Source organism: Eriocheir sinensis, chromosome 49 (assembly GCF_024679095.1).
Source record: "Eriocheir sinensis breed Jianghai 21 chromosome 49, ASM2467909v1, whole genome shotgun sequence".
In the NCBI taxonomy this organism is placed as follows: Eukaryota; Metazoa; Arthropoda; class Malacostraca; order Decapoda; family Varunidae; genus Eriocheir; species Eriocheir sinensis.
In genome coordinates this window covers 7,286,343-7,308,842 of record NC_066557.1, presented here as the reverse complement: position 1 = coordinate 7,308,842, position 22,500 = coordinate 7,286,343, and the positions used below count along the sequence as shown (strand labels likewise).

Sequence of the window (22,500 nt, the reverse complement as noted above, 5' to 3'; positions counted from 1 at the left end):
CTTCTTCTTTTTCTTCTTTTGTCTTTTTTTTCTTCTTCTTTTTCTTCTTCTTCTTCTTCTCTATCTTCTTTTCTTTTTCTTCTTTTCTTCTTCATCTTCTTTTTTCTTCATCTTCTTTTTTCTTCTTTTATTTTTTTTCCTTCTTCTTCTTCTTCTTCTTCTTCTGCTTCCTCTTCTTCTTCCTCTTTTTCCTCCTCTTCTTGCTCTTCTTCCTCTTCTTTTTCTTCTTCTTTATCTTTTTCTTTTTTTTCTTCTTTTTCTTATTTTTTTTCTTCTTCTTCTTCTTCTTTCTTCCTCTTCTTCTTTTTCTTTTTCTTCTCCTTCGTCTTCTTTTTCTTCTCCTTCGTCTTCTTTTTCTTCTTCTTTATCTTCTTTTTCTTCTTCTTCTTCTTCTTCAGGTTGGGATTTATACACCGACGTGATCTTCTTGACGGGAGTAATACCTTCTCCTGCAGACGAAAGACATGTAATCTGTACCTTTCGTCTGCAAGAGTGGGTTATTTTCTCTTCTTCTTCCCCCCCTTCTTCATCTTCTTCCTCATCTTCTTGTTCCTCTTGTTCTTGTTCTTGTTCCGCTTCTTCGTCTTTTACTTCTTTTTTCTCTTCATTTTTCCTTTTTCTTCTTCTTTTGCTTCATAATTGTATCACTGCTACGTACTACTACTACCACTCATGCCAGTACTACTACTACTACTACTACTACTACTACTACTACTACTACTACTACTACTACCTTATAAAAGTAACCCAATGCTGCTGCTTTTGGTTGTGTTGTAGTGCCCTTAACAAAGAACACAACAGCAGCCAGAACAACTGTAGTAGTAGTAGTAGTAGTAGTAGTAATAGTAGTAGTAGTAGTAGTAGTAGTAGTAGTGGTGGTACTAACAAGCAAAGTCAAGTCTAGAACAAAGCAACGCAATACAAAATGTTGTTACGTAGTTCATTTACGTTCACCAAGATTACCTCCTCCTCCTCCTCCTCCTCCTCCTCCTGTGTTCCCCCTACAACTGTTTAATGCCTTCTCCTTGAGCGCTGACCACAGATATTGCTTAGTGATGAGGCGGTGGCGGTGGCGGGGGAGCGGAGGCCGTGGTGATGGCGGTGGTGATGGTGGTGATGGTGATGTATGTTATGGTGAAGTGGTGGTGATGGTGATGGTCGGTTGCCTTCGTTTTCTTTATGACCGGTATTATTTTGGTCTTCAGAGAGAGAGAGAGAGAGAGAGAGAGGTGGGGAAGGGGGAGCAGCAACGCCCTCTCGAAACACGCCTAAGATGTGTACTCCAAACCGCAACGTTGTAACTTTTCGGGGCTTTGAGATCGTCTGTCACCACCACCTTCACCACCGTCACTACCATCGTCATCACCAGCAGCACTATCATCACCTTCGTCAACGTAAATAAAGACGAATGTTTCCTCTTCTTCTTGTTCTTGTTCTTGTTGTTATTGTTTCTTGTTCTTGTTCGTTTTATTTTTTGTTTGTTCTTTTTCTGTTTTTTTTTATCTGTTTTCCTTCTGGTTTTTTTCATTCTTCTTCTTCTTCTTCTTCTTCTTCTTCTTCATCTTCTTCTTCTTCTTCTTCTTCTTCTTCTTCTTCTTCTTCTTCTTCTTCTTACTATTATTACTACTACTACCACCACCACCACCACCACTACGACCACTATCAACACACACACACACACACACACACACACACACACACACACACACGCACCTGGTATGATAAGGTTGGAGAGGTCTGGGTCTGGGTCTTGCTGCCGCTGCTGAGGTCCCCCGCTCAACAACACTTGCATCAGAAGAAACACAACAGCGGCGGGCAGGAGTATGCGCTGGGGATGAGCGTGTTAAGCTGTGTTAGTGGTGCTGGTGGAGATAGATGATTAGATATATAGGTAGGAAGACAGGCAGATAGATAGATTGATAGAGATAGATATATAGTAATGGGAAGATAGATAGATATAGGAAGCTGTGTAGTAGTGATTTAGATGGTGGAGACAGAATGATGGTTAGTTAGATAGATAGATAGATAGGTAGATACGATAGATAGATAAACAGACAGATTTGGGAAGAGAGACAGATATGAGAAGTTGTGTTAATGCTGCTGGTGAGAAAGATATAGACAGATGGGTAGAAAGATATATTCATAGATAAATACATAGATAGATAAATGGATAAAACGGTATAGATAGATAAGAAGATAAATAGATAGATAGGTAGATAACAAGCTAGATAGATAGATAGATAGATGGAAAGATAGGTAAAGAGAAGAAATTTCAAAAGATAAACAAGTAAATTGTAGGTTAAAAAGACACTAAGGCAAGTAATTAGAGAATAAAATTAAGTATTAACCTAAAGCAAATGAAAATAATTAACACACACACACACACACACACACACACACACACACACACACACACACACACACACACACACACACACACACACACATACCACAAACGCTCAGGCAAACACTCGAAGCCTTGTGCTGATTGACTGACACGCCCGCTAACTCACCTTGATTAGAAAAGCAGATTTCCCAAACACCCGCCGCCTCAGGTAACTCACGAGAGACATGCTGAAAAAAAAAGTTAGTGAATGTAAGTGAGTAATTGATGATGTAACAAACTGAATAGATAAGTAGATAAAGAAACGGCAGTCATTCAGGAAAGTACAAGTAGATGAATCATCGTTAGTAATTCTTAAAAGTAATGGATGAAATGAATATATAAGCAATAGATATTATGAAAAGTATAAGTAAGTAAATAGTAGATGAAATTAATAGATAGATTGATGATAGACATTCTGAAAAATATGGGTAAATATATAATTGATGAAGCAAAGAAATCAGTAAAAGATCGACATTAGACACTGCAAAAAGTATAAGTATATAAATAATTGATGAAGTAAATAAATAAATTATAGACATTCTGAAAAAAAAGTAAGGGAAAGTAAAGGATTGATGAAATGAATTAATAGATAAACGATAGACATTCGATTCGATTAGACAAATAGGTTAAATGAGAAACTTAAGAAATAGATAAATATGGATGACTTAAATAGAAAACCACAAACTTACTAATAGGGAAATTTTTTAGTAGATAGACAAGATTTTTTTTTGTGTGTGTAGTTTAAAATGTTTTCTCGCCGATCAATTTAACTTATATACATGTTTCGATTATCAGGAAAGATGAATAAAAACCGAATTAATAAATGAGGAAACAAAAAAGCCCTCCTCAATACTAAACAAAAAAGAAAAAAAAACATCAAACTTTCAAGTCATGTTGCGTGATTGTATCTTTATTCATTCTATTTGATTTTGTATATTTTCTTTGTTTCTCCTTTTTTTCCGTCTGTCTTTTAATCTTTTCTTTTCTTTTTATAATATACATTCTGACTTCTCTAATTTTTTTCTTTCTTCCATTCTTTCTTTCCTTCTTTTCTTTTCTTTTCTTTCTTTCCTTCTTTCTTTCTTTCTTTATTTCTTTCTTTCTTTCCTTTTTTGGTCTCTTGTTTTCTTAGCTACCAACCATAAAGCACACACACACACACACACACACACACACACACACACACAGGCACAGACAAACACACACAAACACGCACTTGACCTTGCCTTACATACTCTCCCCCCCGAACTCTCGCTTTATTTTTTCCCATCACCCCCCCCTATCACTCCCCCCCCCACCACCACTACCTCGTCACACTCACGTACACAAACTCTTCGCACCATAACTTCTCTCTTTTCATGGCCTGCCGATCTTGACACGTAAACACTACCATCAAATACGTATCAAAACACTCTTGAAGCAAAGTTGTATCATCTCTTTTTATCTGGCATGTTTCTAATCTTTTTCCATTTTTTTTTTTTTACAGGAGCAGCATTTTCCTCCATATTTCAATCTCTCATTTATCACTAACTCATGCAAAAAAGAAAAAAAGAGAAATAGAAAAGAATAAAAGAATACCAGATAAGAAGGGACGATACACCTTTGCTTTAATTAAGAGAGTCTTGATACGTATTTGCTCTTAGATTCTCACCTTCTTTAAATTCCACAAACTTAGCTTCCAATTCTTTTTCCTTTGTGTTTTTTCCGTCCTGCTTTTATTAACAGAGGGAGTTGATATGTTAGATGTAGCGATTAACCGGTAAAAGTGATTCATAGAAAGCTTTTAGGGAACGGGATCTGGTTGCCTGATGGTGGTGAAATTGATCTTGTAAGGAAGCGAGATGGGAAGGGAGAGCTTGTACTATGGGCTTTCGTTTACTATACTACTACTACTACTACTACTACTACCAATACTATCGAGACACCTCTCCTGAAATTGACCTCTCTTTTGGCCACTCATCTATATACTCTTTTTTTTTTAGGGTCAGTGATTAACGGACTTTTTCTCACCTTTTTTTGCGCCCTTGAGCTGCTTCCTTTACTGTAAAACTACTACTACTACTACTACTACTACTACTACTACTACTACTACTACTACTACTACTACTACTACTTTTACCACACCAACAAAAGAAATAACAGTAACAACACCAGGCACTAATTAAGGCCTACCCATCGTCTCGCTTTCGTCAGTAGGTAATGAGCAGAATGTATTTACCTGGACAGGTGTGTTTGGGCGGCGCCGAGGTGCGGGAGAATGGCCGAGGGAGGAAAGCGGGAGGGAGGGAAGGAGAGGAGGAAAGTGAGAGCGAGGGACAGAGGGAGATGGAGGAAGAATGATGCTTAAATTTTACTTTCCTCCGACGTGGCTTTTTTTTTTTTCTCTCCATTCTTCCTCTTTATCTCCCTTCTTTTTTTCCTCCCTTATCTTCTTCCTCTTCCTCCTTCTCTCCCTTACTCTTCATCCTTATATTCTTCCCCTCCCTCCTTACCTCTTCCTTGTATCCATATCTATTTTCCCTTCGTTCCCCCTCCTCCTCCTCCTCCTCCTCCTCCTCCTCCTCAGGGCACCGCCACGCAACCACTTCTCGTTATGTGTGTGTGTGTGTGTGTGTGTGTGTGTGTGTGTGTGTGTGTGTGTGTTAGATAGATAGATAGATAGATAGATAGAGATAGAGAGAGAGAGAGAGAGAGAGAGAGAGAGAGAGAGAGAGAGAGAGTTGCACATACAAAGTGTTGAAGAGCAAATATGGGAACGTGCAGGTTGTTAACAGCCTCTATATGTTCTCTCTCTCTCTCTCTCTCTCTCTCTCTCTCTCTCTCTCTCTCTAACACCACCAAAAGACAGATTACCTTCGACCTCTTCACCGCAACCTTCTTTATGAGGTCACGAGGAGAAGGTGGAGGAGGAGGAGGAGGAGGAGGAGGAGGAGGAGGGGAAGAATGCAGAAGAGTATAAGAGGAGGAAGAAGGGTAATAAAAATTCTTCTTCCTTAATCTTCTTCTTCTCCTTCCTTTTTTTTCGTCTTTAACTGTTTATATTGTTCTTGTTCTTTGTTTTCTTCTTGTTATTGTCCTTTTTTTTCCTTCTTCTTGTTCATTTTTTTTCATTTTTTTTGTGTTTCTCTTTGTTCTTGTTCTTGATCTTGTTCTTTTCTTATTTTTGTTTGTTCTTGTTTTTACTTTTTTTTCTTATCTTTTGCCATCTCCTTCTCCTCCTCCTCTTCCTCCTCTTCCTCTTTACTCTTCACCTTTCTTCCGTGTATCCGATTTTCCTCTTTCTTCCTCTTCGTTGTCCATGCCACTCTTCCTTTATCCTGCTTCTTTTCCTCCTCCCACTCCTCCTCCTCCTCCTTTTCCAACTCCTCCTCTCCTCCTTCTCCCCTTTCTCTACCTCATCTCTTCCTCCTTTCCCTACCTGTCACACCTGTCCATCAACATCTGGTCAGTGGCACTCAGGTGGAAAGCCGGAGCGGTGAGCGTCTAGCCAGGTAACCACACGCCCGGCCCGCACCTGCTCCCGCTCACCTGGCGCTAATGAGGAAGGTGTTTTCCCTCCCGTGAGCCAAGGGAAAGTTACTGCACCTCGCCCCCGCGTGATGCAATGCAGGGATGAATGTGCTAGGGGTGGGTGGGGGGGTGGGGTGTGTATGTAAAGTGGTTTGTCTGTCTGTCTGGCTATGTGTCTTCTTTCTTTCTTTATTTCATCTTTGTTTCTTTGCTTCCTTTGTTTGGTAGGGAAAGGTGAAGGATAAACAAACCCGGTCAGGCCTCACGTTGGCATTGTGCGATCATTCTGCTAAACATTCCCTCATCTAACCTCAATAACAAAAAATCGCTTAAAACTGATTCATTATATATATACTTATTTGTTTTCAAGTGATGAAGAGAAAAACAATTCGCTGAGACCATCGTTTTCATTGTCTTTGTCTTTATTCATTTGCATATTTACTGATTTTCATATACATTTATTTATCTATATCTATCTATCTATCTATCTATCTATTTATCTATTTACTTATTGATTGCTTTTTTGATTCTCTGTGGGTCTCGTTCTTCCCATTCTTTTTCTTTTCCTTCTTTTTCTTTATTTTTTGCTTATTTATATATTTATTTTTATTTTTATTTACTGATTGACCGATTGCTTATTTGAGTGGTTTATAATGAGGGTAGGCAGACCGAGAGCCATTACCGTTAATCAATACATCGGCCACTCCTGAAGACAGCGTGGTATTTAAACAACCATAATTGCCTATCACGGTTTCTCGGTTAAGCCTCTCGCCACATTAAGGATTTCTCCCGCGGGCCCGAAAGGTGTGTCATTATGTCGAAAATTAAGGAGAAAATTGACCAGCAGGGCGGGGACACACATGGGCAATTAATAAAGCTTTCACTCTCACTTATTTCCCATACGGTGAATAAAGCGAATAGAATAGAATAACAAAAACACTATAATCCTTCACGAAATGTAGGAATTATATAAACAAGGAAAAAAAAACAGGGTGATTTCTTGGGTGAGGCTGTGTGTGTGTGTGTGTGTGTGTGTGTGTGTGTGTGTGTGTGTGTGTGTGTCTCTCTCTCTCTCTCTCTCTCTCTCTCTCTCTCTCTCTCTCTCTCTCTCTCTCTCTCGTAGGAGCCACAAGAACAAAACACTGCATGATTTATAGGGATGAAGCACGAGGAGGATGGAGGAGGAGGAGGAGGAGAATATAGTGTGGAAGAGGAAGACGAGGTGGAAGTGGAAGTAATCTGAGAGAGAGAGAGAGAGAGAGAGAGAGAGAGAGAGAGAGAGAGAGAGAGAGAGAGAGAGAGAGAGAGGAATGTGTGTGTTTCTCCTTCTTTCTCCATTATATTTTTTTTCACATGTGACTGAAAATACAGATATATAACAAACGAACGTATTAGCTGCGCATTGTACCAACGAACCTCTTGCAGACTCCTTATGTTCTTATTGTTTGTGATGCTTCTTTTGTCGTCTTTATGGGAATAGTATTTTATTTTGCCCTTTTATTTTCCTCTCGTGCTGTCTCCAATATAGGCCTATAGAAAAAAGTAGAATGAACAGACAGTAAATTTTTTAACTTTCCTCTCAGATGCTTTTTTTTTCTGTTTTTTCCCTTGAGCTGTTTCCTCCGATGCATACTAAGACGAAAATGAATAGTAATGGACACTCTTTAACTTTCTCTATTTTTTTTCCCTTTGAACTGTTTCCTCCGATGCATACTAAGACGAAAATAAATAGTAATGGACACTCTTTAACTTTCTCTATTTTTTTTCCCTTTGAACTGTTTCCTCCGATGCATACTAAGACGAAAATGAATAGTAATGGACACACTTTAACTTTTTCTATTTTTTTCCCTTTGAACTGTTTCCTTCGATGCATACTAAGACGAAAATGAATAGTAAAGGACACTCTTTAACTTTCTCTATTTTTTTTCCCTTTGAACTGTTTCCTCCGATGCATACTAAGACGAAAAGAATAGTAATGGACACTTTAACTTTCTTTCTGGATGTTTTTTTTCTCTATTTTTTGCTTAAACTGTTTCTAATGCATAAGAAAAAGAAAAACAACAGTAACGAGCAATCCTGAAATTTCCAGAATGTATTTCTCTCTCTATTTTTCCCCTTTTTTTTTTTTTTTTTTTTTTTACAGCAAAGGAGACAGCTCAAGGGCACAAAAAAGTAAACATTAATAAAAAAAAGCCCGCTACTCGCTGCTCCTAAAAAGAATCCAAAGAACGGTCTATGATGTCTATGAAGAGAAGGAACTGTCAATTATCACTTCCTTTCCAGATTATCTTTTGCTCATGAAGTCTCCGATGCATGAGGAAAGTAATTAGTAGCGTATAATCTTTTATTTTATTTCTAGATTTTTTTTGCTCTATATTTTTTGCTCATGAACAGTCTATGATGCATGAGGAAAGTAATTAGTAACATATAATCTTTTATTTTATTTCTAGATATTTTTTGCTCTATATTTTTTGCTCATGAACAGTCTATGATGCCCGAGGAAAATAATTAGTAACGTATACAGTCTTTTGTTTTCTTACAGATGTTTTCTCTCTACATTTTTGGCCTTGAATTTTGTTTCCGAAGTAAAAGAATAAACAAATGGACAATCTTTAATTCTCTTTCGACATTTATATTTTTATTCTCTTCCCTTGAACTGTTTCCTCCGATGCATTGTAAGGAGTGGGAAAGAAGTGGTGGAGGGGGGAAGGATGGAGAGGGAAAGAAGGAATGAAAGGGAAGGGAAGGAGAATGGAGAGAAAAAAAAGTAACAGTGCTGATACTCAATACTCACTCTATACTTAGAAGTGGCAAAGGAGTGGTGGAGTGGAGAAGAATGGAGAGGGAAAGTAGGGATGTATGGGAAGGGAAGGAGAAAGAAGGAAAAAAACAGTAATGGGTAATCTTTCCACATTCCTTCCAGTCCTCGCGGCTCGGCTGAGGACACAACGATGAGGCAAGGAGCGCCGCGCCAGCAAAGGTAAGATTCGCAGTTTGGCGTCCACAGGTAAGGTTAGAAATATCGTGTTTTACCTGTTGATGCTCAAATTACAGGTATCGTCTTGGTTGGGTTTGCGAAATAAATACACACACACACACACACACACACACACACACACACACACACACACACACACACACACACACACACACACATACACACACACCTTTGGCTTGCAACACACACACACACACACACACACACACACACACACACACACACACACACACACACACACACACACACACACACACACACACACACACACACACATATCAATGGTTCTTCGCTCTTTCTCTTCCTCCTTTTTATGTAGTTATATATATATATATTTTTTACTTGTGTTGTTATTGTCTTGTTTTTTTGTTGTTTTTCCTATAAGTTTTCCTTTTTTCGTTTTTTTTTTTTGTTGTTGTTCTTCTTCTTCCTCTTCTTTTTCTTCTTCTTCTTCTTTTTCTTCTTCTTCTTCATATTTATTATTATTATTATTATTATTATTATTATTATTATTATTATTATTATTATCATTATCATTATCATTATTATTATTATTATTATTATTGTTATTATTATCACCATCATCATTATTGTTATTAGTGTTATTATTACCATTACTATTGTGGACGTCTTATTATAGTGCGTGTGTAAGTGCGTGCGCGTATCATCATATCATCATCATCACCACCATCATCATCATCATCATCATTATTTCGTCACCCGTAATGAGCAAAGCGTTCGCCCTTGCCTCGGTAATAGCAACCAGTGGCCGGCCTTCGCCCCACCCGCCAATGAGCGTCCTGGAGCGTCCCTGCGCCGGCCAATCAGCGCGGCGCATTCCCGTGACGCAGAGAGAGAGAGAGAGAGAGAGAGAGAGAGAGAGAGAGAGAGAGAGAGAGAGAGAGATGGACAGATAGTTAAATAATTAGATAGATAGATAGATTGAATGAGATAGATAGATAGATAGTTAGAGAGAGAGAGAGAGAGAGAGAGAGAGAGAGAGAGAGAGAGAGAGAGAGAGTACATAATAAAATAAATGAACGAATGAGAGGCACAAGGAAAGAAAGAAAGGAAGAAAATATAAGAAAGAAAAGAGGAAGAAAAGAAGAAAATTAAGAAGAAAAAGAAAAAAATATACAGCCGGAAGAGAGAGAGAGAGAGAGAGAGAGAGAGAGAGAGAGAGAGAGAGAGAGAGAGAGAGAGAGAGAGAGACTACGGTTCACTTTTAATACGAGGACGGTAGTAAAAAGTGATTGTTTGTGGACCGCCATTATGTCTTTCTTACGTGGAGGGAGAGAAAAGGGGGGGAAGGAGGGAGGGAAGACGGGATGAGAGGGAGGGAGGAAAGGAGGGATGTAGGGGAAGGAAGGGAAAGAAGTGGAGCGAGTCGGGAAAGAACGGAAGGAAAAAAAATAGATGAATGGGGAGTGGTGAGGGAAAGGAGGGGGAGGTGGAAGGGTGGAGGAAAAGAAGGGATGAAGGGAAGAGAAGAGGACGGGAAAGAAGGGTTGGGAGGTGGGAAGGGAAGAAAGGGAAAGTGGACGGGGAAGGGAGGGCTGAAAAAAGAGGGGAAGGGGTAGGGAAAGAAGTATTGGAGGGGAGAAGGAAAGAGGGGATGAATGGGGAAGTTAGGGAAAGAAATGGAGCGATGCGGGAAAAAAGGAAGAAAAAAAGAGGATGGAAGGGAAGGAAAATGTGAAGGAAAGTGGGGGTATGAAGGTTTGGGCTGAGGAAAGAAGGGGATGAAGGGGAAAAGGATGGGGCAGAGAACGAAGCTGTGGGAAGAGGAAGAGAGGGGAAGGAGGGATGAAGAAAGGGGAAAGAAGAGGTGAAGGAAAGAAAAAGGGAAGAGGAAGAAGGGTAAAGGAGGGATGATAAAAACGGGAAGGAAGAGGCGAAGGAGGGAAAGAGGGGAAGGGGAAGAAGAGGGAAGAAGGGATGAAAAATAAAGGGAAGGTGGGTGATGAGGGGAAGAAGAAGGGAAGGGGAAAAGGAGGGAAGGAGGAGTGAAAAAAGGGAAAGATGGAAGTGAGGGAAAGAAAGAGGGGAAGGGGAGAGGAGGGAAAAAGGGATGAAAAATAAAGGGAAGGTAGATGATGAGGGGAAGAAGGAGGGGAAAGGGGAGGAGTGGGAAAGAAATGGTGGAGAAAAGGGGAAGGGAGATAAAGAAGGGATGAAAGGGCAAGAGATGGAGAAAGGAGAGAAAAAGAAGATAATGTAACGTATCTAAATAAGGAAGGAAATTAAAGAAGAAATGATAAATAAAGGGAGGAGATGGGGAGGGAAAGAAGTGAGGGAGGGGGGAGGGGGGAGGAAGGGAAAGAAGGAACGAAGAGGAGGAGAACAAGGCTGAGGAACATGAGAGGAGGAAGAGGAGGAAGAGGAGGGAGGGAGGGAGAAAATGAGTAAAAAATATATGTGAAAATGTATGTTGATAAGAATAAGGAAAGAAAGTTAAGAAAAGAAAGGAAAATAAAGAAAGAGAAGAAGGGAAGGACATGAAAGTAGAAGGGAGGAAAGAAAGGGAGAGATAAATAAGGAGAGAGTGAAGGAAGATGAAGCATGGGAAGGAGGAAGATGAAGAAGACAAAGAGAAGAGGAGGAGGAGGAGGATAAAGGGTTAAAGAAGAAGGAAAAAGAAGAAAGGGAAGAAGGGAAGGACATGAAAGTAGAAGGGAGAGATAAATAAGGAGAGACTGAAGGAAGAAGGAACATGGGAAGGAGGAAGACGAAGAAGGTAAAGGGAAGAAAAGGAGGATAAAGGATAGAAGAAGAAGGGAAGTGAAGAAGGAAAGGAAGAAAAGATAGTTGCAAGATAAGGAGAAGCAAGGAAGGGAAAGAAAAGGAAAAGAAAAGAGGAAATGAAATAGGAAAGAAGTAAGATAAATATGTATAAATAAAAAAGAAAGTAAAGATAGAAAAGAAGGAAAAAGAAAAAAGAGGGAATAGAGAAAGTGGAGATAGAGGTAAAAATGAAGGTAGGCAGATGATGGAAGAGGGAGAAGGGAGGGAGAGGAAAAAAAGAAAGTGTAAAAGTAAGAAGAGAATAAAGAAGACATGAGATTAATGGAGAAAGCGAAGAGGAGGAGGAGAAGAAGAAGAAGAAGAAGAAGAAGAAGAAGAAGAAGAAGAAGAAGAAGAAGAAGAAGAAGAAGAAGAAGAAGAAAAACACGAACAAGAAGAAGAAGAAGAAGAAGAAGAAGAAGAAGAAGAAAAAGAAGAACACGAAGAAGAAGAAGAAGAAGAAGAAGAAGAAGAAGAAGAAGAAGAAGGAGGAGGAAACATGGAAGAAGAAGAAGAAGAAGAAGAAGAAGAAGAAGAAGAAAAACACGAACAAGAAGAAGAAGAAGAAGAAGAAGAACACGAAGAAGAAGAAGAAGAAGAAGAAGAAGAAGAAGAAGAAGAAGGAGGAGGAAACATGGAAACATGGACTAGCAGGCAGCAGAAAGCCTGTTGGCTCATTACTAGGCTGCCTGCGTTCAGTGATTTAATCAATCCGTTTGCCACAGGAGTGGCTTGCAGGGAAGGATTAAAGCACTTGTGTACCTACTCTTGGGAACGTTCAGTTCACTCCTGTTGCAGCAAAGTGGCGATCAATGCGTTTCTTGAAGGAGTTGATGGTCTCTGCGCTAACCACTTCTGCAGGAAGGCTGTTCCAGTGGCGAACAACTCTATTCGAGAAATAACTCCTGCCGATGTCGGTATTGCATCGCTTTGCTTGAATTGTTTTTCCGTTGTTTCTTGTTCTCAGGTTGGTTTGTAGCGTGAAGAGTTTGGAGTGATCAACGTTGCTGAGCTTGTTCAGGTACTTAAAGACTTGTATCATGTCTCCCCGCAGGCGTCTCTTTTCCAACGTGAAGAGGTTGAGTCGCTCGAGTCGCTCTTCATAGGGCTTCGTCCTCAGTGATGGTATCAGGAGGAGGAGGAGGAGGAGGAGGAGGAGGAGGATGTGAAAAATAAGGGAAAGAGGAAAAGGAAATGAGAGGGAAGTAAATGAGAGAGGGAGAGAAGAAAAGAAAAGAGAAGAAAAGAGAAGAGAAAAGAGAAAAAGAAAGAAGGAAGAGAGAAATAAAGAGAAAACGAAGGTGAGGGAGGAAGGAAAATGGGAATAAAAGAAAACGAAAGTGAGACAAAATAAGAAAAAAAAGGAAAGACAAAAGAAATAAAAAAAGAAAATATCGTAAGAAAGAAAAGGAAGAAAAATAATGAAGAAACAAACAAAAATCAGAGTGAAGGAAAGTGAAAAAAATTATATGGAGGGAAAATTAGTGGATGAGTTTAGCCGGAGAGAAGATGGGGAGGAAAAGGAAGAAGGGAGAGAGGGAGGAGGGAAAATACTTCTCCAAGGTTAAGTGCCTCAGGAGGGAAGAAGAAACGAAGGAGGGGAGAAAGAGGGAGAAGGGAGAGAGAAGAAAGGAAGGAAAGTGGAGATGAAAAAAAAGAGAAGAAAAATAGGAGGTAAAGAAGCTGAAGGAGAGACAAAAAGTAATAAAGAGAGTTAAGAGAAGACAAAGAGGAGAAAGGGAAGAGGAAGAGGTGATAAAGATGGGGTAATGCAAAAAAGAAGAAGGAAATGTTAGGGGATGAAGGAAGAGGAGGTGATAGAGAAGATAGGAGAAGAAGAGAAGGAAGAGTGAAGAAGAGAAATGGGAGATGAAAAAGGGCAGAGCAAAGAAGAGAAGGAGGAAAGGGAGGACTCAGGAGAAGAAGAGGATAAAGAAGAAGAAGAAGAAGATAAAGACGAAGAAAAAGAAAAAGATGAAGAAGAAAAAGAAGAAGATGAAGATGAAGAAGCTGAAGATGAAGAAGAAGAAGAAGAAGAAGAAGTTGAAGAAGAAGAAGAAGAAGAAGAAGAAAATAACAGAATGAAGAGTAGGAGAACAAAGGTGAGGAAAGTGAGAGTAGAAGAGGAGAAGAGGAAGCAGGAGGGTGAGGAGAAAAGAAGAGAATGTCCACCTTGCAGAAGAGCAGGAGAGAGGGAAGAGAACGAAGAAGAGCAGAATGAAGAGGAGGAAGTGGTGGAAGAGTAAGAGGAGGAGGACGACGACAGGTGAAGAGAGAAGGGAAGGTCTTCATTCAGCTAAGGAGGAGGGGGAGGAGGAGGAGGAGGGAAGAGAAGGGAAGAAGGTCCTCCGAAGAGCGTTGTGATGAAACCCAAACCGCAAAGAAGGTGGAGGCGGCGCGGGGGCGGCGCGGCGTAGGTATATAAGGCGCGCCGACCAGCCCTTAGACACCAGACAACCTGCAGCAGCCAGCCAAGCAAGATGGTGTCCGCCAAGGTAAGCACGGCACACACACACACACACACACACACACACACACACACACACAGGTCTCAGTGCCTCCACCGCTCACCTGCTCATTACCATTGTTGTGTTCCAGTTTGTTATCCTCTTCGCCGCCTCCGCCGCCCTGGCTGCCGCCGCGCCGCACCCTGACGGCCCCCCCTCCTACGGGCCGCCGGCCCCCCACTACAAGGAGCCCGGCATGCCCTTCGACTTCGCCTACGCCGTCAAGGACGACTACACCGGCAACGACTTCTCCCACGACGAGAGCAGCGACGGTCACGTGACCAGCGGCTCCTACCAGGTGCTGCTGCCCGACGGCCGCCGCCAAATCGTGACCTTCACCGCCGACCACGACGCCGGCTACATCGCCGACGTGGCCTACGAGGGCGAGGCCACCTACCCCGCCCCCGCCCCCGCCTACGGGCCCCCAGCCCCCCCCGCCTACGGACCCCCCCCCGCCTACGCCTAGGCACTCCCGGCAGCCCGCCGCCCCCTAGTCCCGGCCAGTAAATTATTGACCCCCCCCCCAGCGGCCACAATGCTCATGTAAATAAAGGCACCACAAGTACCAGCCGCCCCTTCCTCGCCCTGCACACACACACACACACACACACACACACGGCGCGGCACCTAAACACTGCAGGACATGGACGCTAACATTCCCGCCCGAGGGTGCCGCTTGGCGGGACCTCCTGCATCCAAGGTAGTGTGGAGGAGCTACCAAGACGTAGGACCTGATAGGTAGCGGCCAGGGATATGTTGACAATGATTAACTCACACACTCCTCTGTCCAGATGCCCATTGTTCGGAGTGCTGCACCTCGTGTTAGGACAGCCACAGACTGGGGTCTCAGGGGCAGACTAAGGAGGCAACCTAAACGCTCCAGCAAAAGATGTATTCAAGAAATATTTTTCAAAGCTCACTCTATCAGGTCTGCAAATAGAGGGGAGAATGTTCTCTCCAGGAAGTGAATGAGGTCACGGCCAGGCTCGAAGTCCCCGCCAATAGACCAATGAGTCCCGGCCCCTCCGCTGTGGCATTAGTCTCGTCCGCCAGGTGAGGCAACAGACTGAACAGAACATTTGCAGGTGACATTGACTCACTGAAGACTTGACAATACAGAGCCAGACAAAAACTGATTAGATTCCTAAGAGTGTTCACATTATCAGTCAAGCGGGCACGTCAGTCGTGGGATGTTCCCGGGCAGGCGGTGAAGCAGGGAACACGACGCCGATATACAACTGGACGCAGAGGTATCCCGGCTTCAGGTCGAGATCAGGGAGGGCGCATAAAGGGAACACTCGAGGAGAACACGGATCACCCCCCAAAACAACAACAACAACATGCGTATCTAGGTAGAATAAGGAGCCAGTCAGTTAGGGGGACATACTCATGGACTCTTAGAAAGCAAACCAGGGAGTAAACATCAAGGGGACGCACAAGGTTCTTAGATTCCCAGATAAAAAGTCCAGTGAACATCAAGGGCACAGAACAAGGAACAAGGGCATCCAGAGAACCAGAAAAGGAGTCAACGCCGGGGACATACAAGCTACAGGGATATCGAGAGAGTCAATGAAGGAGTGGACACCGGGGACTCAACAAGCTACAGGGATATCCAGAGAGCCAGTAAAGGAGTGAACACCGGGGACATACAAGCTATAGGGATATCGAGAGAGTCAATGAAGGAGTGGACACCGGGGACATACATGCTACAGGGATATCCAGAGAGCCAGTAAAGGAGTGAACACCGGGGACATACAAGCTATAGGGATATCGAGAGAGTCAATGAAGGAGTGGACACCGGGGACATACAAGCTACAGGGATATCCAGAGAGCCAGTAAAGGAGTGGACACCGGGGACATACAAGCTACAGGGATATCCAGAGAGCCAGTAAAGGAGTGAACACCGGGGACATACAAGCTATAGGGATATCGAGAGAGTCAATGAAGGAGTGGACACCGGGGACATACAAGCTACAGGGATATCCAGAGAGCCAGTAAAGGAGTGAACACCAGGGACATACAAGCTACAGGGATATCCAGAGAACCAGTAAAGGAGTGGACACCAGGGACATACAAGCTACAGGGATATCCAGAGAACCAGTAAAGGAGTGGACACCAGGGACATACAAGCTACAGGGATATCCAGAGAGCCAGTAAAGGAGTGGACGCCGGGGACATACAAGCTACAGGGATATCCAGAGAACCAGTAAAGGAGTGGACACCGGGGACATACAAGCTACAGGGATATCCAGAGACCCAGTAAAGGAGTGAACACCGGGGACATACAAGCTACAGGGATATCCAGAGAGCCAGCAAAGGAGTGGACACCGGGGACATACAAGCTACAGGGATATCCAGAGAGCCAGTAAAGGAGTGGACACCGGGGACATACAAGCTACAGGGATATCCAGAGAGCCAGTAAAGGAGTGATCACCGGGGACATACAAGCTACAGGGATATCCAAAGAACCGGTAAAGGAGTGGACACCGGGGACATACAAGCTACAGGGATATCCAGAGAGCCAGTAAAGGAGTGAACACCGGGGACATACAAGCTACAGGGATATCCAGAGAGCCAGTAAAGGAGTGAACACCGGGGACATACAAGCTACAGGGATATCCAGAGAGCCAGTAAAGGAGTGCACGACGGGGACATACAAGCTACAGAGATATCCAGAGAGCCAGTAAAGGAGTGAACACCGGGGACATACAAGCTACAGGGATATCCAGAGAGCCAGTAAAGGAGTGGACGCCGGGGACATACAAGCTACAGAGATATCCAGAGAGCCAGTAAAGGAGTGAACACCGGGGACATACAAGCTACAGGGATATCCAGAGAGCCAGTAAAGGAGTGAACACCGGGGACATACAAGCTACAGGGATATCCAGAGAGCCAATGAAGAAGTGGTTACCGGGGACATACAAGCTACAGGGATATCCAAAGAACCAGTAAAGGAGTGGACACCGGGGACATACAAGCTACAGGGATATCCAGAGAGCCAGTAAAGGAGTGGACACCGGGGACATACAAGCTACAGGGATATCCAGAGAGCCAGTAAAGGAGTGGACACCGGGGACATACAAGCTACAGGGATATCCAGAGAGCCAGCAAAGGAGTGGACACCGGGGACATACAAGCTACAGGGATATCCAGAGAGCCAATGAAGGAGTGGACACCGGGGACATACAAGCTACAGGGATATCCAGAGAACCAGTAAAGGAGTGGACACCGGGGACATACAAGCTACAGGGATATCCAAAGAACCGGTAAAGGAGTCGACGCCGGGAACATACAAGCTACAGGGATATCCAGAGAGCCAATGAAGAAGTGGTTACCGGGGAGACAACAAGCTACAGGGATATCCAGAGAGCCAGTAAAGGAGTGGACACCGGGGACATACAAGCTACAGGGATATCCAGAGAGCCAGTAAAGGAGTGAACACCGGGGACATACAAGCTACAGGGATATCCAGAGAACCAGTAAAGGAGTGGACACCGGGGACATACAAGCTACAGGGATATCCAGAGAACCAGTAAAGGAGTGAACACCGGGGACATACAAGCTACAGGGATATCCAGAGAACCAGTAAAGGAGTGGACACCGGGGACATACAAGCTACAGGGATATCCAGAGAACCAGTAAAGGAGTGGACACCGGGGACATACAAGCTACAGGGATATCCAGAGAACCAGTAAAGGAGTGGGCATGAAAATCTACATTGAAAGCCAAAGAACCAGTAGAGAAGTGAATTCCGGGCACACACAAGCCACTGATTATATAGTTGCCCAGATCGCCATTCAAGAGAGAACGTCACTTGGATGCGTACATGGTCAGGAGGTGCGCGGATCATGAGTCTTGATGGAAAGGAGCATCTTGAGGCTTGACCTATACACAAAGCTCCTAAAGATACCACATAGTCAGTCAGTCAGTGGATCCCGTTAGAAGATGTACAGGTTTATTGATTATTACATCTAAGATTCCGTTAACATACAATGATCCCTTAGAATAAAAGACGCATATTGTAATTTGGACTTCTCTGTTACCGATTGTTTTGGAGAGCAGTAGTTTTGCTGGATTTATTTCCCCCTTTTGTTATCTTTGTTTGCTCTTGACTGCTTCCTCGGATATATAAAAAAATGGTCCAAAAGAATGCAAAGAGATTACTAGGGAAGTCAATGACCACGTGACAGTGACAGATGACTTTGTGTATCATCTTCCTCCCCATCCACCAATGTATCTAACCTCCATTCGGAACATCCTGAGCCAACTGACTGGAAACTCGCAGTCTTGGAGTGAAGAGAAAATATCGTGTTTAACTAAAATATATATGTTCAGCGAGACGTAAGCTTTGTAATATAACTGCTTGATATGGGTAACTGGACAGACTCGAGACTTTCCCTGGTTGAAGTTGCGACTAGAAAAAAATTAGTCAGCTGCAAGAAGCACAGTTTTCTCTTCTCTGCTAACCAGGACGTAAACACACCAGCAGCAAGACACAACAGCGGTGAGGAACCTAAAGCAGCCTCGTGGTGATAAACAGATGGCATGGTAACTGTGCTCTGCTTTCCCTTACATTGGTGAGGTGATGGACGCCGGTGCCTGCATCCTTACCCTGCGTCATAGGAAACACTACCTGCATCAAACCTTTAAGCCTTCAATCCTACCTTTAGTGCCTCAAGGGGAGCACCAGGAGGACGAGGAAGGCAGCATGAACTAGATCGAAAAACAAATTACGGCATTACGATAAATAAATTCGCCCTCCAATAACGATCTTGGGCCAACCACCAGCGCAATGGAGGACACTAAACTCATAAGGCACAGGGACCCGCCTTCACTGTACAGTTTAGGTAGAAGTCTGTGGTTACTTCTCTGTACCACCCACCTTTAACTTTTGTAAACTTACATGAAGTCTAAATTTAACAGTGTTCGGCGCCATATGACCATTGCAACTGCTGCGCCACGATTACCTACCCTAGTCATTCAAGCAATCAACCCCCATTGCTGTCCATTTTTCTGCTGCATTCTATTTTCAAACCAGTTTATAGCCGATAGAAAAGACAAAATAAGCTTGTCTCTTCATTGGTGCAAGTGTTCAGGTACTCAAGACTCCCTGACACACTCAACATCTCACTCATGCCCGTTCTGCAGACTCGACATCTGAACCGCTCACACCCAAGCCAAGCAAGACCAAGCAGGAAGCTAAAAATCGGCGTCACTAAAAACAAACAAACAAACAAACAAAAAACATTCGCGCTCACTACCAACAGCCTGAAGCAAACTACTTCTACTAGCGTGATTACCATGTTCCTTCACACATAAAAAATAGATAAATGAATAAATAAATAAACAAATGAATAAATAAACGTTCTTCTGATATAACGGAGAGCGGTCAACGGATCTGTCTCAAATGCTGTTGAAGAGAGATGTCGAGGAATCAGGTTCTGTGCCGTCAAAGATGACAGCCGCAGAGGACCGCTGGATCATCTCCGCGTGGATAAAGCAAAAGCAACAGGTAATGAAAGGGAAAAAATGGTCGCGTACTGATATTGCTCTACGTCTCCGAAATGCCAAAGAAGTGCCTAATGAAGTGACATCAAGGAACACTGGGTCCTCGATGGCACAAAGGAAAAGTACCACGTCGTAAAACTAGCTCTTTGTTGCCAAAAGGAAGTGCCTATACGAGGAAGACTGGGTCCTCCTCTTGGGCACGAAGGAAAAGTGTTGTCCTGAACTAGCGCTGCGGTACTAAGGAAAGTGCCTAAGATGAACACTTGGTGCTCCTCGTAGGCACAAAAAAGAAGCATCATGTCTTGGGAGCGGTGCACAGAGGCGAGTGTTTATAAAGGCCGCGTCACACTCAGCCGATTTTTTTTCACCGAGTCCAACTGGATGATTCGGGAACAAATTCGGCTGTGACGCGGCCTTAAGTTATTGCACTCGACATCTTTTCGACGGTCTCCTCGAACTCTGCCGCATTCTGCCAGACACCGCATGATGCTCCCAAATTGCTGTCCGAACTTGAGCCGCACCGCAGCTCGGTGGGATTCAGGAACAAACTCGGCCACGCGTGACGCGGCCTTTAGCAGGAGAAGGACGGCCCGGCGAAGGTTGGCCCGGCGAGTGACGAAACGCGCCGACGTGTGTATAAAAGACGCCGCGGCGCCGCTCCACTCCACAACACAGCAAGGCAGCGGCCCTCCACCACCTCCTCCACCTGCACTTCCAGCATCATGACGTCCCTCCAGGTGAGCCGCCGCCGCCACCCCTCCGCCACCTGCTCCTGGTGTTCCGCTGGGTGCCTCACGCCTCCCTTGCACTGGTGTGTGTCACGGGTTGTGGTCCTGGCCGGTGCCGACGCTGCCCACTGACGCCAGTGTTCCTCGTCTCGGCAGGGAACGAAGGAAGTTCAATAGGTGGACAAGGTTGCCTTCGAGATGCTGCTCCTTCAAAGAGGACGGAAAGTCCTCAAGTACAGGAGGTTATTAATGCTCAACCGAAATTAAAAAAAAAAGAGGAGGAAGACTAAATCAACAAATACCAGTGAGCTGAGGAAAGAGTGACGATATTGGTCAACTCTTGCATTAGCAATATGGATAGCAGAGGCATGAGCCTGAAAAGAAAGTCTTGTGCAGTGGTCTCCATAAGGTGAACACATTCCAGAGCAGCGGTGAGGATGAAAGTGGCGACCAAAGCAAGCAAGGGAAGCAGCACTCGGCGGACTCCAGGAAGCTGTAGGCAGTGATGACCATTTGTAACGCTGACCTCCACCGCGGCGCCGCATCTGCAGCAGCAGCAAACTCCTCTCATGTTCCCATCCTTATGTTTCAGGTCGTGCTCTTCTTCGCCGCCGCCGCCGCCCTGGCCGCCGCCGCGCCGCGCCCTGACGGCCCCCCTTCCTACGGGCCGCCGGCCCCACACTACAAGGAGCCCGGCATGCCCTTCGACTTCGCCTACGCCGTCAAGGACGACTACACCGGCAACGACTTCTCCCAGAACGAGAGCAGCGACGGTCACGTGACTAAAGGCTCCTACCAGGTGCTGCTGCCCGACGGCCGCCGCCAGATTGTCACCTACACCGCCGACCACGACGCCGGCTTCTTGGCCGATGTGGCCTACGAGGGCGAGGCCACCTACCCCGCCGCCCCCGCCTACGGGCCCCCCGCCCCCCCCGCCTACGGGCCCCCCGCCCCCCCCGCCTACGGTCCCCCCTCCTACGCCTAAGCCTTCCTGGCACCCCCGTCCCCTAGTCCCGGCCAAAATGCTCATGTGAATAAACTGAATAACCATATCCACCAACCTGTTCCTTGACCTCCACACGGCGCCTCAATTACCACAGCGAGGAGACAGTTAGTCAAGAAAAGGTAGATAAATTAGCTTGATGACTGGCCAAGAGGAGGCCAGGCAGCGAAAATACCAGGTTGCATGGTCGGATTGTCTTCGATTAAAAAAACGGCTCCCCGCTGGGCTGTCCAGTGAGGAGAGTGACAAGACACTCAGCAGGACGAAATGTAAGACCTGTGAAAGGACGGGTGAACTTGTTAACCAACGGCCGTTTAGTTTTAGAGAGTTTGGATTCGGACTCACAAAGGCAGCCGTGGACCCGGTCTTCCTGGGCGTCCCCTCTCTCTCTCTTCCCTGCTGGGTGACAAAGCAGGTCCTTCGTCCCTCTGGAAATGAAATTGTCAGGAAAACACTTAATTCAACGGAGGTGAGTTACCTCCTGAACTCCTTAGCTCCAACCCCAGGGTAAGGCAAACAGAATTGGCCAGTACTAATTTAGTACTTAGCTTAGAGGTCCAGAGCGCAGGGAGAGATTGGCGGAGGATCAGTGTCAGGCGTCCGGGCAAGGTGGCTGACGGGATCAGCGATGTGGACTCCAGGGTGCTTTGTTGTGGCTGAAAGATTGGACCGAGAATTTTCATATTGCTTTCGGCCTTTTCTTTAAACTATGTTTCTCAAGGCATGAGAATAAGTAGGTTGGAGGCGCGGGTCTGAAGGTTTGTTCTCGTCGCTATCTCGTATCAGAAGAAGGCGGCTGGCGATTATAAACTCGCCAAGTTGAGTTGCCACGTTAGCAGCGGTTCAACTGACGATCGAATCTCCCTTCACTGCGCTTCTAATCTTACTGTGGTATTACATTACCACTTGTTCCCTTGTTTTAGCTGAACATCACCAGATCAGTCATAACTATAATATGCAATATATATAAACTGGAATATTTTCCACACCTCCATTTCTCCACCGTTTTGCTTCACCGCAATCCCTTCGTCCTCTTTCTCCTCCCTCATCGTTTTCACTTTCATTTTCTTTTTCTC

At 44.3% G+C, this 22,500-nt stretch overlaps 3 protein-coding genes across 4 annotated transcripts in view; 2 read left to right on the top strand and 1 right to left on the bottom strand.

Annotated features, from left to right (window-relative positions):
* The window catches only part of LOC126981799 (protein O-linked-mannose beta-1,2-N-acetylglucosaminyltransferase 1-like), a 23,755-nt gene extending 18,945 nt beyond the window's left edge, over nucleotides 1-4,810 (bottom strand). For both annotated transcript variants that reach the window (XR_007734142.1, XM_050833354.1), the window contains exons 1-3: nucleotides 4,605-4,810; nucleotides 2,514-2,574; nucleotides 1,714-1,828 (exon numbers count right to left, since the gene is read on the bottom strand). Coding sequence is in view for 1 of the 2 variants with exons in the window: in XM_050833354.1 (XP_050689311.1) it covers nucleotides 1,714-1,828; nucleotides 2,514-2,573 (175 nt within the window). In the remaining variant the exon portion in view is untranslated. The remainder of the gene's footprint in view (nucleotides 1-1,713; nucleotides 1,829-2,513; nucleotides 2,575-4,604) is intronic.
* A 9,329-nt stretch (nucleotides 4,811-14,139) lies between these two features.
* Nucleotides 14,140-14,750, top strand: LOC126981797 (cuticle protein 7-like). The gene is made up of 2 exons (XM_050833352.1): nucleotides 14,140-14,173; nucleotides 14,277-14,750. The coding sequence occupies exons 1-2, from the start codon at nucleotides 14,159-14,161 to the stop codon at nucleotides 14,649-14,651; spliced, it is 390 nt and encodes a 129-aa protein (XP_050689309.1). The 5' UTR covers nucleotides 14,140-14,158; the 3' UTR covers nucleotides 14,652-14,750.
* A 4,968-nt stretch (nucleotides 14,751-19,718) lies between these two features.
* LOC126981796 (cuticle protein 18.6-like) lies at nucleotides 19,719-21,492 on the top strand. Its single transcript, XM_050833351.1, has 2 exons — nucleotides 19,719-20,430; nucleotides 21,014-21,492. Exons 1-2 carry the CDS (start codon nucleotides 20,416-20,418, stop codon nucleotides 21,404-21,406), a joined length of 408 nt encoding a protein of 135 aa, XP_050689308.1. The 5' UTR covers nucleotides 19,719-20,415; the 3' UTR covers nucleotides 21,407-21,492.
* Nucleotides 21,493-22,500: the final 1,008 nt, after the last annotated feature.